This window comes from Trichophyton verrucosum, assembly GCF_000151505.1.
Source record: "Trichophyton verrucosum HKI 0517 chromosome Unknown contig00081_1.f1.exp, whole genome shotgun sequence".
Lineage (NCBI taxonomy): Eukaryota > Fungi > Ascomycota > Eurotiomycetes > Onygenales > Arthrodermataceae > Trichophyton > Trichophyton verrucosum.
Genome location: NW_003315588.1, coordinates 63,458 through 77,671, shown reverse-complemented (window position 1 = coordinate 77,671; position 14,214 = coordinate 63,458). Strand labels below are relative to the sequence as shown.

The window sequence follows — 14,214 nt, the reverse complement described above, 5'->3', positions numbered from 1 at the left end:
ATAACAGCTAACAAGCTAGTCCGTCTCTTCTCTTTTTGATTAATTGCTCCGTGGGCCAGGTCAGCAAAGGGCGCAAGGCCCGATAACGGGGCTTAGGCAACATCCATCACGGACTAGCCTGGCCAGTCAGTCATTCTTCAGTTATCTAGTCTGTGTCTGGTCGTTCCGGGTTGTGCTGGTTTGGTCTCCTTGCATCGTTGAAACGAAGGAAGCCTCCCCCCCCCCCCCTTTTTTTTTTTGGCTTCCCCTTCCCTCCCCCAACAATAATCCCTTCCCTTGCGTCAGTCTATCGTTTTATCACGAACGGAGCAGAACGCAAGCACTGTCTTGATGGTGAACCTGCTCACCAACCAGGCTCGTTTCTGTTATTTTTAGGCCCTGCTGAAGGTTTTCGCTATCCACGGCCCGCTCTACATGGCATGGCATTACATAGCATGACATCGTTAAGTAAGGGCAGTGCACATCGACGTGAGTAAATGATAAGTAATATAAATTACTTTCCTTGCTATCGGCCTTGGTGATGGAGTCAATAATGTAAACTATTTGCATTATTCTCACGAGTCAGTCCACTCCGAGGAATAATACCCACATGTCCTTCCCCGTCCGTTCTCCTGATGATGATGACATGCTTCGATGACAGCGCGGCCGGACGGTTGATATCCGCCGCCAATAACGAGACAGTTTAGGATGGACGGATTGTTGCAAGGTCAAGCAAGCTCCAGAGTTATGTTGAACCATATTAAGTCTTAATTAGTCAAGGGAAGAAGGAAGAACAAGAAGAAGCATGAGTGACACTGACCAGGTAGGATAAATTAAGCTAGCATTGCATCCTGGCGGGAGAATGAATTGCATGGAACATACATGTTGCCATCCGGCAGTTTAGCCTGATGCACCGTATACATTGTACATACGGAGCGCATACATACATCGCGTATATGCGTACATATACTCCGTTAGTTACTTCAGGCCGGTAACCTTGATCACGCATGAACAGAAGCATGGACATGAATGGCATGGGGATAGGAGGCATGCTTGTAAGTATGCCAGTCCATCAACTATACCCTCGGTGTCTGCTGTCTCTGGGTTGTCTCCCTCTCTGCTGTCGGTCCTGCTGTCTGCTGTCTGCTGTCTGGGTCATGGGCCTCCCACGGAGTTTAACAAGCGACTGCAGGAACCTTCGGGGCTCCAGCACGAGTTAACTTACTCGTCAACTCAAGCCCATAACGCCATCAGTCCGTTTTGTGCGTTGTAACAACAGAGAAGAGTAGTACGGAGTACTCGAGTATCCCAAACCAGGCATCGATCGAGGGACCATGTCCAACTAGTTCAACTACCTTGGGCCTTCGTTTGCTGTCCAGCCGGAGCCAGAGCCGTGGATGGAAGAGCCATGGAAGCAACTAGTTTTTGACTAGCTAGCAGCCTTGGACCAGGAAAACAGCGAGCATATATTAGCCGTTGTTACAAACACAACCAGCTCACGAGGAGGCTATGGGATGTGTATATTGAATCCTAAATGTGGGAAATACCCGGCCAGTTCCCCCCCCCCCCCCTCCCCTTCAGATCACACTCCATCTGCTGATCTGGAGGAGCAGGAGGTCAAAAGGACACCTGGCTGGGGAGGGGGGATACTTCTCTAGCAACGTTTCCAGTCCCGTATTTTCTCCATATCGCCGTACGATACGAACGAACGAACAGCCTTCGAGAGCGTGTGAAGGTCAAGGAAAAAGAAAGCAAGCAAAAAAGGTAAAAATGGGTGAAAACCACCGAACTCTGGATCTGATTTGCATTGCAGCCGGGAGGGAGGCCCCGCTGGTCGAGGGCGTCACGGTTGGTTCCACCGGCAAACCAGCAGCAACCAGCAGCAGCAGAAGCATGCAGCATGAGGCATGAAAAGTATCGGACTGCATCCAGATATAGACAAGCAGAGCTTCTCGCAGCATATCCAGCATTGACAGCCATGCAGAGCGCTCGCTTACCCCACGCTTGAAAAAAAAGGAGGGTACGGAGTATAGTTATATAACACTCTTTATGGAGTCGTAGTTGTGTGTACTATAAGTACACAGCCAGGTTACTCCGTATGTAAGTATCGAGATATAATAAGGGAGCCGATATATATCACAAGGAGGGATATACGTGCAGTAGCTTCCGGGAGAGGGATCTCTCGCCCGGCTGCTGTCCTTCCCATCTGTCCACTCTGCCCTCCCCCGACATCTCGATGGTTGCTCCTTTTTGCTCAGGCTATCTGGGCCAACAAGACCCCCCTGGCGAAAGACGGGAGCGATACGCCAGGATGTCAACCTTGTCCTCGCTTCATCGCCCATTTTTTTTTCTATCTGCGTTTCTTTTTCTTTTTGCTTTCCTTCTTTTTTTTCCTTTTTGCGTTTCGTCTGTGTATTTTTGCTTCTTTTTCTGCGGAGAATTGCCTGCCTGCCTGCCTGCCTGGCTTCTTGTACTGTTTTTGTTTTTTTCTGTACTGTTTTCTGCTCTTTGCTTGCTTTTTTGCCTTCCTGTGGGCTCGATGGTGGGCTCACCGGCGGCACATATGTACTCCAGACTTCGGAGGTCAAAGCTGGCGGCGGACAGGTGGAGAGCCAGCGAGGTTGAGAGAGCGAGAGTAGTAGTACTCCGTAGTGAGAAGAGACTGTGCGTTCAAGCAGACAAGGAAGCAAACAGAAAAGCAAAGGGGAAATAAAAAAAAAAAGATGAAGAAGAAGAAGAAGGCCGCATGAGCATGATGCCGAATAATGCACCTCCAGCATCATCACCTCCCCTAAAACTACCTTGCTACCTTGTTATGTACCGCGGTAAGTACATGTAGAGGCAAGTCGATGTACATGGCCAGCGCATGCCATGCACCCCCGGTACGGAGTCCGGAGTACAGTACAACAACCTGTTCAATAGGCGAGCAGGCGCGAGAGGTCCAGATCATAAACGACCGTCCACTTTTTTGCTCAGTCTTGCTTCCTCTCTCCCCAATCCCATCTTTCTGCCTTCTCTTTTTCCTGTCTCCCCTCCCACCCCCCGGGCAGCCTGCTACGTGGCGGTCCCTTTCAAAAGAAAAGCAAAAAGATGAGCAGACAGAGAGAGAAGGGGGAGAGATAGAAGGAGAAAGAGAGAGAGAAGGGAAAAAAAAAAAAGCAAAAGGCGAGAGGTGACGAGCGAAGTGCGAACAGCGGCCAAAAAAAGGTATGTGAAAATCACCATCCCCACGATGCCTGTTCATGCTAGTTTATTAGTGTCAACTTTTGTCCTATGAAGGAATACTTGCTCCGTTGGGGATTTCATTGCTATAGTTAGTGAATTATTAATTAACTCATCCTAAGCATTGATTCCGTTTGGCGAGTCAGCAAGTCGTTATCAAGGGGGGGGGGGGGGAGGTGGCCATTTTTCTCCGTCGAATGTGCTTGAATATTGCCCCCGTATATTACTCCAGAACGGAAGTATAGTTAGTAGTAGGAGAGAGGATTCTGGTAGTTGAGTTAGACTCGTTCGCTACTCCATAGTTGACGACGACGATAACCAGCACATAAAGGATGGATAATTCGCTCTCGCGCCGGCGTTCGGATGGGCCAACTTGCAGCGCGGAATTCTCTTTCACCCCAAAGGTCGAAGCTGGCACCAAAACGACCGACCAGCCATGCTCACCTTGCTGCCATCGTCGAGCCAAAGCTGGCGGTGGATGGGTGGGAAGTGGATATCGCGGGCTGGGCGCATAAAAAACGAGTGGACGGGAAAGCGACCACGTCAACGAGCTCTAAACGCCATCGAGTTAAGCACAAGAAGAGACAGAGAGAGAATGAGAAAAAAGAAAAAGAACAGTTAATAAGAGGACGAACGAAGCAGAGGGCAGAGGAAGCAGCGCAGGAAAAAGAAAGGAGGAGAGCCCCCGGAAGTCAAATGGGCCAAAGGGCAGCCAGCCAGCCAGCCAGCCAGCGAGAGGGATAGAAAGATGGATAGCCAGTCTGCTGGCGCCCACCTTCCGGCTCGCTCCTGGCCAGTTGTCCTTGGAACATCCCGTTTCCTTTTCTTGGTGGTTGAGCTGGAGAATCGTAAAATGGGAAATGGGGGGGATGGCGATGGATGGATATGCTGGCCTGGGCGAGAGTGACGCAGTACTCGGGCAAAAGGTACCCTTGACCAGCCTGCGCAGCCCAACAGCGCCCTGCCGGCAAGGTCACTGGTACCTCTGGCCGCCGTCCCCCGTCGTCTGCTGGCCTCTCCCTGCCCCGTAACATCCTTCATCCCAGCAGAGGGTGGAGCGGGTATTCTGTGTTCCCAGGCTGAGCTTGATACTTCCACGTCGCGGCCGTCACTCGCTGGGGGCCAGATGGTCCCTCCGTATATCAGTATAGACTTCGTTATCAAAGTACCAGCCGTAATGCAAATTCGTACTGTGGCATAACAGACAGCCAGACACCGCATACATACGCGCCGGACATCAGATGGCCGTCTCTCTGCTCGCTCGCTCGCCGCCGCCGCCGTCGTCTCTTGAAGATTCGCTGCTCCACCAGGGGCCAGTCGCAACCCCGTACTTTCTGCTCTGTGGCCGGAGACTCCGGGGCAGGGAGAACGAACGAGCTGTGATCTTCTTCTGCTTACGCGCCCATGGCAGAAGCGATGTGATCGGGACGGCAGTCATTTCCTTTCCCTAGGCCGATTATTCACCCGGTGCCTGGTCTCTCGGTCGTCTCTCTTCTCAGACGTCTCGTCTCAGTCTGCACGTCAGTACGGAGTCCTCGGGACTGGAGCAGGCGAGCCGAGTCAGCAACGACTCCATAACTACTTACCTTCATAGCGAGAGTAAGTACCTCCCTGGCCGGCCTGATATCAGGTCGGGATCATAAGCAGAGATGAGAGATGGTCGCAAAAGGTGAAAAAGCAAAGAAGAGAGCGCGGTGATGGTCATGGCGGGTTTCAGCTGCACCCACCCGCCGTTGCATATGCGAGTATTGAAATAAAAATAAATAGAGAACAAAAAAAAAAATAAATAAAAATAAATAAAAAAGAATCATGATAATACTTAAAGTACCTAGTGATAAAATAATGATTATAATATCAGGAATAAAAAAAAAAAAAAAAGGAATAGCAAGACGAGCACACACAGCGCATCCAAGTGATCTCCACGTCGTCCGTGGAACTGGTTGCTTAGCCCTCCTGCAGTGGCGAGCAGCGGACGACCTCCCGGCGGTGAAGATGATTATGATTATGATTATGATTATGAAGATGATGATGCTTATGAAGGCGATGATTAACGTTGAAGACGATTATGATGCATGCATGAAGAGTTGCTGCTGCTACCAACTCCTGATGATGCATCTACTTTGCCCCTGAACACTTTGATATCAAGCCAGCACGAAACAGCGAGCAGTGGAGTTGGATGGCTAAGGGGGTGAGATATCAGATATCTTCACTCAACCCGGTACATAACCAAGCACGCTTCATGCACTCCTACATGCAGCTCTCGTTTTGCCTCCCTTATATCATCTTAGTTACGGTAACTAAGCGACGGGGATGGCCAGCGAGCGCGAGAAAAATACACCCGTCCGGCCATGGCAGAGCCCAGATATCACCCGACGGATGCAAGGCACTCATATCGTCTTCTTTTTTTCGTGACACCGGCCTTCTAACAGGATGGATGCTCGCTGCGGGTTAAGGAGCATACGCCCACTACTATACATGCCACTTGAGACCTGGGGAGTTGAGCCCTGAGACCCCAAAAGGGGAGATGAGATGGATATCCTCAGGCTTTGCAAACGCACCCCGGTGTACCAGACAGACAGGCAGGCAGGCAGGCAGACAGACAGACAGAAGACAGACTCAGTCTCAGTCTCAGTCTCAGTCTCAGCGGAAGACTCGTTTGCTCGACAGCCAGGCCAGGCCAGTACGAATCGTAATCTCCTGTCCCACGGGCCTGACCAGTCCTGGCTCTGCATTTTTCTTTTCCTCTCTTTGCTTTTCCTTCCTCTGCCCTCTCTTTCTTTCTCTCTCTCTCTCTCTGATTATTTGGCCCTTTCTTTGCTTTTCGTGTCTTCCCCCTGACCAAATCTCCTCCGTGCTGGAGTCGGAGCAAGGAGTGCTGCAAATTATTAACTTACAGACACCGGACTGCCTCAACGGACGTACATACATACCATGTTGCAGGATGGATGTATATATATGTACGTATTATGCACGGGGTATTTTCTGATGCGTACATTCATGTACCCCCTAACCAATAAGCCAGTTCCATACTACCGATTGCTCGCAGATCTCCGACTGATGCTGCTCGTCTTCCGCATCTTCACCAATCGGCGATCTTCCTACCTGGTACAGCCGATTTTGCTGCATATCATACCTTCTTCACCCGTCCAGGAGAGAGCGGGTGAGTAGTTAGAGAGAGAACAGAGAAAGAGACGCATCCTACTTGGCCTTTTCCCGCTTGTTTATTCTCGGCCCGAATCAGAAGACTAGAGCTATCACCAGCGTTAAGCGAGTTGAGGATAGGGGAGGGAAGGGAGTAGCCTCGTTTACAGAGTATTCGCAACCAGGATTTTTATTTTCCTTTGCCCTATACCGATTGGGCCCTCAGTTCAGGCTGTATATATGATTCCCTACAGACAATATAATGCCAGTCGGCTTCCTCAATTGCAGGATTAGTTACCCTGACTCAGTTTCCAAGTATCCATGCTGTCTCCATTTTCCCTCCTGCTTTACGGCTTAGTTTGATATCAATTCTCCTGCCATGATCGAATCATGATCTCTCCCTTGATACCCAGCAGGTTAGTTGCACGAGACCTTGAGGAAATCGAGCAGTGTCAGCCAGTTGCAGCTGGACCCTTTTTCCTTTTCCTTTCCCTGGTTATATTCCGGTCCCAGAGTCACACGGGCTATCAATTCCAACGGCGAAGGGAAAATGGCCTTGGACCCTGCAACATCCTTACAAGGCTGATATCCCTTTCCCTGGACGTACTCCGAACTTGTCTCCATCCTCCCCATCAGATCTTCCACCTTGCTTGTGCTGTTTGGGGCCGAAGACTGACAACTCCGGTGCTGATTTCAATTGTCATTCAATCCACCCCCTTTTTTTCACTTCCCACCCAGCCCCTTTACCGATGCCAGCCATGTCATGATAATGTATACACCCTGTGCTACTCTCACACCCACATGGACGAAAGGAAAGAAAAATTCTCCCTGCCCCTTGAAGCCTTTTCCCTTCTCGCTGTATTCGCGACATCTCTCGTATTCCATTCCTTCTTGGACCAGCCAATGTCCTACTCTACTTTTTTTTCCGTACCAGGTACAGAAGTACTATTACCACTACCGGCCGACATACCGCGCCGTTCAGACCTGTTCAAAGAGAGGAAGAAATAAAAGAAAACCGCAGCCAAAAAGGAAATATAGCCCAGATGATAGAAAAATCTTGCTGGAGGGAAATTTTATATCGACACAAACCGCAGTTGAGCTGGAGTTAAAATAAACATATGGCGATATCTCACAGCCCAGACGTGCCACGTAGCTTTGCCCAACCCACGGCCGGGCCTCCCCTATGCTATCCCAGAGCCAGCAGGCAGGATCTTTCTCGATCACTGCCGGATCGATCGACTCGTTCTTCCTCCTGGTGGTCCGTCAATTCCACTTGAATCACCTGTCAAAATCGCCCATTTGACAAGACACATAGTTAGCCAAGTTGGACACCAGATAAGAGAAGGAGGAAGAAAGAATAAGCAAATTGCGGAGTAGATGCGAGGTCACTGCTCTCTATTTCACTCCGTACCCATCTTCTTCTCCCCTTTTCGTTGGTCCGGTGTCTTTCGAATTTGGTATATTCGCCACCCTTTTTACTAACCAAGCTACGCCTCATCTACCAATTCGGCCTCCCCCAGAACTGATCCTCCCCTTTCTTTGTGCTATTCGGTACAGAGTAGTTATGCACCCTTTGACCCTGAAAAAGTCTTTCGTTCCCTCTTTGTTGAGCTTTTCATGCAGGGCAAGCCCCGCGTCACCTTTGGTCAGATGTGCATTTTCTACATGCACTTTGCTTCTTCCTGTACATCTACCTGTGCTACTCCGGCTGCGTTGCGTTTTGCTTCCGGAGCTCGAATGGCTAATTAGTTGCATTTTAGACGGCTCTCCTAAAGAAAGATATATATGTAATATCCCCGTCGATGTCTTAGCTCCGTTGTTCCTGTCCTATTTCCAGATGTTTGTAGTTTAGTTACCTCAATTTGTGGCGGTCTCACGGTCATTCAGCTGCGAATTGCATATCAGCAACAACTTCATTGTCACTACCATCAAAGTACCAATATGCAATGATCTGATGACTCTGCATACCATGCTTTCCCCCCCTGGGCTACACGAAAGGCATCACCCACAGCTCCACGGAGTTGAAGAGATGGTTGTACCTACACGGCTACCCGCAGCTATCATCAACCCAACAAGCCTGCCTACCTGTCACTGCTGTGCCACTACGAAACCAACTTGGCTATACATTGGCTGCTTGTTGGATGTTTCTTGGAGGTACAGAGGGTAGACAACGCGTCAAACTCGCTTGCTTCTATTCGTCTCCTGGCCGGATCATGCACTTGTTGACTTGACCTAGCATATTGCTATCATCCATGGACCAGAGCAAAAGCCAATAGGAGGAAAATCGTGATAGAGCGTTTGACTGACCAGGCCCTTGAGACCGCTTCACAGCTGTGACTGGCATTGCTTTGCTTTCTAACCCCAATTTTATGCATGAACATGTTATGCTATCCGGCCCCCTTTGGCCAGACTAAAATATGCAGTGACAAGCAGAACACCGCACTCTATCAAGCCCGAATATCTGACATGCAAATCAAACTCTAGCAATTATACTACGTACATGAGAATAAAAGGAAACGGCCAAACTAGGTGTCACTTCGGGAGTATCATTTCATTTAGATTATCCCGCCAGACCACTCAGATTTTCTTTCTTGCTTTCTTTCTTTCTTTCTTTCTTTTTTTTCGAAAACCTTTTCTCGTCTCACATCGTTATGTATTCCGAGCTGTCTGGTTTCTTTTTTGCCTCTAGGACTTGTAAAAATAGACCAAGCCACTGCCTATGATCCGCGGAGAGTTCTTTCTTCGGCGTCTTGAGTGCCTGGGCAATGACTTCTCTGATCCGAGTGCTTAAAACCCGGAGAGCAAGCATGGTCTTCCAGTCGCGCACCTTGAACCTAACCCGGTTGCCATCGAGAGATATGATTCCAGCGTCCATCTTGAAATAGAGTTAGCCACTTTTGCACAGTAAATTTAGATTGGAAATAATGGAAATCATGTCACCTTAAATTCTACATCTCCACAGCACAGCGCGATTGCAAGCTCTTCCACTGCACTGGTCTCATGTGCATTATAGTTTCTGTTCCGAGACTGCATAATATGATAGTAGGAGAGCCACTTCAGCGGATTGTCCGTGTGTTTGTTTACTGAAGCCGAATGTAGAACAACCGACTGGTTGTTGCTCACGTTTCTCCACCCTTTATCATGACGGGTGAGAAGTCTTGGGTAAAAACTCCAAGCAATCACCGAATTGACGATCGTATCGTTGCTGCTATTGATATCCACTTGTTCGGGGGCAACGAAGAACTGTCGTTTGCGTCCGGTGTATCTTGCTCTATGTCGTCACAAGGTTAGAGGCTGCGCATCGTTAAACAGATCCAAACGAAAAATCACACCTATTCAATGCCAATTGGTCTTCATTATTTAACTTCAGTAACCCAGTATCCGCCACGGACACCAGAAGTTGTGTCTTCACATCTTCAATGTTGAGCAATGCTTGGGGGCTCAGGTGATTTTTTCGGCAGAAATTGAACTCATTCTTGTCTGCTCGGTGCTTTTTCCATGCACAGTAGGCGTTGTAAATCGTAAGCAGGTCAGAATTGCCTTCAAAATAAGTGTCAGTTAAGTCATTTCGTTGCCTATGGAGCGGTTAGAATATGAATACCTCGTTCGAATGCTTTCCTTGAAGCTTCGATCTGGCTTTTACGATTGATATCGTTCAAGAAAGGCGATTTGCTAGAAAGAATTGCAGCAATGCTCACAGCTGCATCCACGCATTTGAAGAAGGCTCCATATAGGATGAGCTTGCCGAGGAACACATCCAGCGGCAGCTTAGCCAATTGCTTCCCTAGTGGTGTTAATGTCTCAGTTCCAGTAAGAGCTTTCACCGTCTTTAGGGATTCAATAGCGCGCCGGATATTTTTTGAAGATGGAGGATCCATTGCTTCGGATAGTGTGCCTTCAATATCTCCTAGATTGCATATCTTCACTCGAAGGATAAGGTCCTGGAGTGACAGACGGAGCATTTCGGGAGTTTGCTGCTCGGAAAGCTATTTGTATTTCAAAATTAGTACCAGCTATTTGCAGCTATAGGCACGAGAACATACAAGTTTGTCATGTCTGTATTTTGAGAACAGGTGGAAACATATTCCTTCCTGGACTCGTCCTGCCCTACCTCGACGCTGCTTTGCATTTGCACGGGCAACAAAAACTTCAACCAACTTCGATATCTGGCGTCGCTCGTCGAAACTAGGATTTTTATTAGTATACTACGTAGGAGAAGGGCGGGGAGGGGTTGTGTTTTATATACCGCATAACCTTCTCTTTGCCAGTATCGATGACAGCTGTGATATCAGGAATGGTGATGCCTAACAAGCTATTTAGGATCATGTCAATTGGATTTGAGCAAAGCCCTGATACATACCTGTCTCTGCTATATTTGTAGCAATTACCACTTTTCGTATACCAGGCGGGGGAACGACGAATGCCTTTTCCTGGTCTTCACTTGCAATGGAAGAATGCAAACTATAGACAACCCAGCCGTTCTGAAACATCGGGATCGAGAGTATTTCATCGTGAAGCCGACGTATTTCAGCAAGGCCTGGCATGAATATCAGAATTGCTTTGCTGTAATCGATAAGCTCCGGGAGGCTGGCAATGCTTGAAAGGAGGTCGGTAATGAGTTTGTAATTAAGGCGATACTCGTCAAATGATATAACTGTAGACTGGGTTTGTCTACTGTAGTTCGTAAGGGTGGACTTTAACGTAGTGGTATCTTCAGATGCCCCTGACTTCTCATCCTCTGAAGTGTCGTCGGTGACATCTGTGTATGAATCATCTTTGTTAGGTCGATAATGTGTTAACTCGATGACATCCTCTAGGTACTTTGTTTCCACAGGGTACATGCGTCCCGGAATGTTCAGAATCGGTGCGCCATTAAGATAGTCGGAGAAGCGTTTGGCATCAACAGTCGCAGACATTAGAACCAGCTTCAGATCACGCCGAGCGCTTAGCAGTCGACGAAGTACGATTAGGAGGAAATCTCCATCAATGGTACGTTCATGTACTTCATCCAAAACCAGATGAGTAACACTATCGAAATCCTGGGGTCTCTCTAGCATCCTGATGACAATACCGGTAGTTCTAAGAAAACGGTAAGCAAGGGTATCAATCAACAGCAATGAGAGGAAATATACTTACGCAAATATAAGCCGTGTAGAAGCTGTGAATTTACTCTCTAGCCGGATCGCATATCCAACAAGCGACCGATTTGTCCCAATATCGTTTTTGTTCTCGCCGAGCTCCTCGCTGACCCTCCTTGCTAGCGAAATTGCAGATATACGTCTGGGTTCAGTGACATAAATTTTGCACTCCTTGCCCGCTGCAAGCTCATTTTCGAGGATGAATGAAGGAATTTGAGTACTTTTCCCACTTCCGGTTTCTCCACATATTATGATAGTCTGATGACTAGAAAGGGCATCAATTATTTGGTCCCTGAATGACCATATTGGGAGTCCGGCCCTTGCCGCTGCCATCCTTTGGAAGTTGGGAGATGAACTCCGGCTGTGCCAGAGTGCTCGAAGCTCGGGAGAGAAGGAGTCCGCGTTATATCTCTTCGGTGTACCTTCAGTTGAAGGAGTGACATCTCCAGTACCATATCGCTGCCGGAAATTGTGAACAAGGACAACGTCTTCCTCGATATGAGCCTCATATTCTTGGATGTATCCCTTAAATGTTTTGATTACCTGTCTATCAATTTGATCGTCATGTTCCTTCTTTTCCAATGATATCTCATCCCAAACTTCCTTCCATACTCCTGATAATTTTATAAATGCTTTGTTGTCCTTCCATGCATGTGAGGATATTATGAATAAAGCAACTGTTGAAATATACGATTCAGCCTGTACATCAGATGCAGCACTGATACCAGTCATGTCGATCACCAATGACCGAGGAGAAATTCTGTATGAAATATCTTTGAGAGGTGCCTCAAACATGATATCTTGGTCCTTTGACCATGAAATTTCTATTGCATGGCGATGCAAAAAAGCATTGTCGGATAATTTGTGGTATGTTAATATGACATTTGTATCCCTATTGCCAGTAGAGTATGAGTTAAGAGCTAATATATGAAGAAATCGGTGTGTATCTTACCTAGAGTGACAAAAATCATCCAGGACCTTTCTTGGGCCAACTCCCACAGTGTTACCAAAATCTCTCGATTTCGTTGAGGTGTTTTGGGATCCAAGCAGCGTCTGGCTCCCAGTATCATTTAGTTCCGAGTCAAACATTTCACCAAAAATCCCTTCATCCTCCTCAGGTCGAGCGTCTTTTACCTCAGTCCCGTGGGACTCAGTACGGGGAGTACCAGGCGTGCTTGCTGGTAAGTTAAGTGTATTTTTCAGGATCTCTCCTGTCGTACGTCTAAGTTCCTCCAGCGTCCCCGCCCAGCGCTCCTCTGCCTCGTGAGAGTCAAACAGGATATCCTGTTCAATACGAGAAATTTTCCGTTTAATGATAGTAATAGCAGGATCCTGACCTGGGTCCTGGATCTGTTTGGAGGTTTGTTTTACGCCCTTTTTAGATTTCGTTTTGTTGAATACTGATGGGTCAAGTTCATAGAGCCGTGATCGAAGAGCTAGAAATTCGGGGATTAGCATTTCTGGGTCATGTATACCGCTATCCCCTTCGGAGTCTGGGCTCAGTGGGCGGGAAAGCAGTGTAGAGGTAGCCTCTGTAGATTTGCTTGGTGTGTTGCTTCGCGCCGGACCTGCCGGGCTGGAGGATCCTGAGGCAATCCTTTCTGATAGTATACTAATACTATCGTCTCCAACTGTGACGACTTTGCCTACTGCCTCTGTCGGTTTGTTCTCGTCATACAGAGCTAGCTTCTCTTTGTCCAGGTAGAGTGCCAGATAGTAGAAGGCTAGGTCAAGCGCCTGGATGGGGTCCTTTCCAGACACTATTTCCAATGGCCCATGTAGAAGTAGGCCTTTCAATGCCTCATGGATATCAGTCTCCTGGAAACCAAGTGTTGACAGCGTAAGCTGAAGAATCCACAAGTTGACACAGGTGTTTTCTTCTGTGGCGAGGCCGAGCTGTCCATTATATTCCGCTGATTTGTTTGAAATCACAGGCTGCCTCTTTGCTTCCACTTTCTCTTTTTCGAGTATCTTATTCAAAAGATCTGGAGAGAGCCAGTCACTGACATTCTCCAACTGTGAGGCTTGCGGACGCAGGAGACGTCTCTCAGCCACCATTTTGGTAGAGTAGCGAGCAGCGTCACCTTTGCATTTGGTACCATGCTTGTCGACGATTATCTGCAGTTCAGCTTCTTCCAGGTGCCGTTCAAGTTCGTCAGGAGTCAACTCGTGTAGCTCTGGTTTGTGGCTGGCCGTCTGAGCAGCGGCCTTATCGTTTTGGCCATCTCCAGTGGGCGGTTTCTCTGCCAAAGCCTCGGGTTTATGGGCAATTTCTTCAGGCCCTACCGGCTCAGAAGAGGCCGACGGCTTCACCTTGGACGGAACAGAGACTGTAGCAAATCCTCGCGCCGGGTTTGAGGCTGCTTTTTTCTTCTTTTTGTTAGGCGCCATCGTGGACCAAGCTCATCGTCATAGAAAATTGATAGAGGGGCAGTTGTGAGCAACCACTACTTAGTTAAAGCCCAAAAAAAAAAAAAAAAAAAAAAAGAAGCAGGCGAAATCTCGAAGGAACAAATAACAGCGACGAAGAGATGTGTAAAAGAGAGCGACGGGGGTCGACTTCTCTTCCCCTGGTTTGATAAATAGTCGAACAATAAACCTCTGACGTTGCCGTGCCTGGCCTTGGAAGAAAAGCTGGCGGCGGAAGCCCTAACTAAAGGCACCAACGATTCTCCGGAGAGCAAACGAATCTTTGGACTTCAAACCAACAACAAAGGCGACCAAAAACCCCAGT

The 14,214-nt window shown here is 48.2% G+C and overlaps 4 protein-coding genes across 4 annotated transcripts; 1 reads left to right on the top strand and 3 right to left on the bottom strand.

Moving 5' to 3' along the window:
- Positions 1 to 1,596: 1,596 nt before the first annotated feature.
- TRV_00791 (uncharacterized protein) lies at positions 1,597 to 2,759 on the bottom strand (the record flags this gene model as incomplete). Its single annotated transcript, XM_003025007.1, has 2 exons — positions 1,597 to 2,049; positions 2,073 to 2,759. The coding sequence occupies 2 exons, from the start codon at positions 2,757 to 2,759 to the stop codon at positions 1,597 to 1,599; spliced, it is 1,140 nt and encodes a 379-aa protein (XP_003025053.1).
- An 805-nt stretch (positions 2,760 to 3,564) lies between these two features.
- Positions 3,565 to 3,945, top strand: TRV_00790 (uncharacterized protein; the record flags this gene model as incomplete). Its single annotated transcript, XM_003025006.1, has 1 exon — positions 3,565 to 3,945. One exon carries the CDS (start codon positions 3,565 to 3,567, stop codon positions 3,943 to 3,945), a length of 381 nt encoding a protein of 126 aa, XP_003025052.1.
- A 5,038-nt stretch (positions 3,946 to 8,983) lies between these two features.
- Positions 8,984 to 9,217, bottom strand: TRV_00789 (uncharacterized protein; the record flags this gene model as incomplete). Its single annotated transcript, XM_003025005.1, has 1 exon — positions 8,984 to 9,217. One exon carries the CDS (start codon positions 9,215 to 9,217, stop codon positions 8,984 to 8,986), a length of 234 nt encoding a protein of 77 aa, XP_003025051.1.
- A 700-nt stretch (positions 9,218 to 9,917) lies between these two features.
- Positions 9,918 to 13,871, bottom strand: TRV_00788 (ATP dependent RNA helicase, putative; the record flags this gene model as incomplete). Its single annotated transcript, XM_003025004.1, has 6 exons — positions 9,918 to 10,328; positions 10,386 to 10,527; positions 10,589 to 10,646; positions 10,703 to 11,421; positions 11,479 to 12,372; positions 12,433 to 13,871. The coding sequence occupies 6 exons, from the start codon at positions 13,869 to 13,871 to the stop codon at positions 9,918 to 9,920; spliced, it is 3,663 nt and encodes a 1,220-aa protein (XP_003025050.1).
- Positions 13,872 to 14,214: the final 343 nt, after the last annotated feature.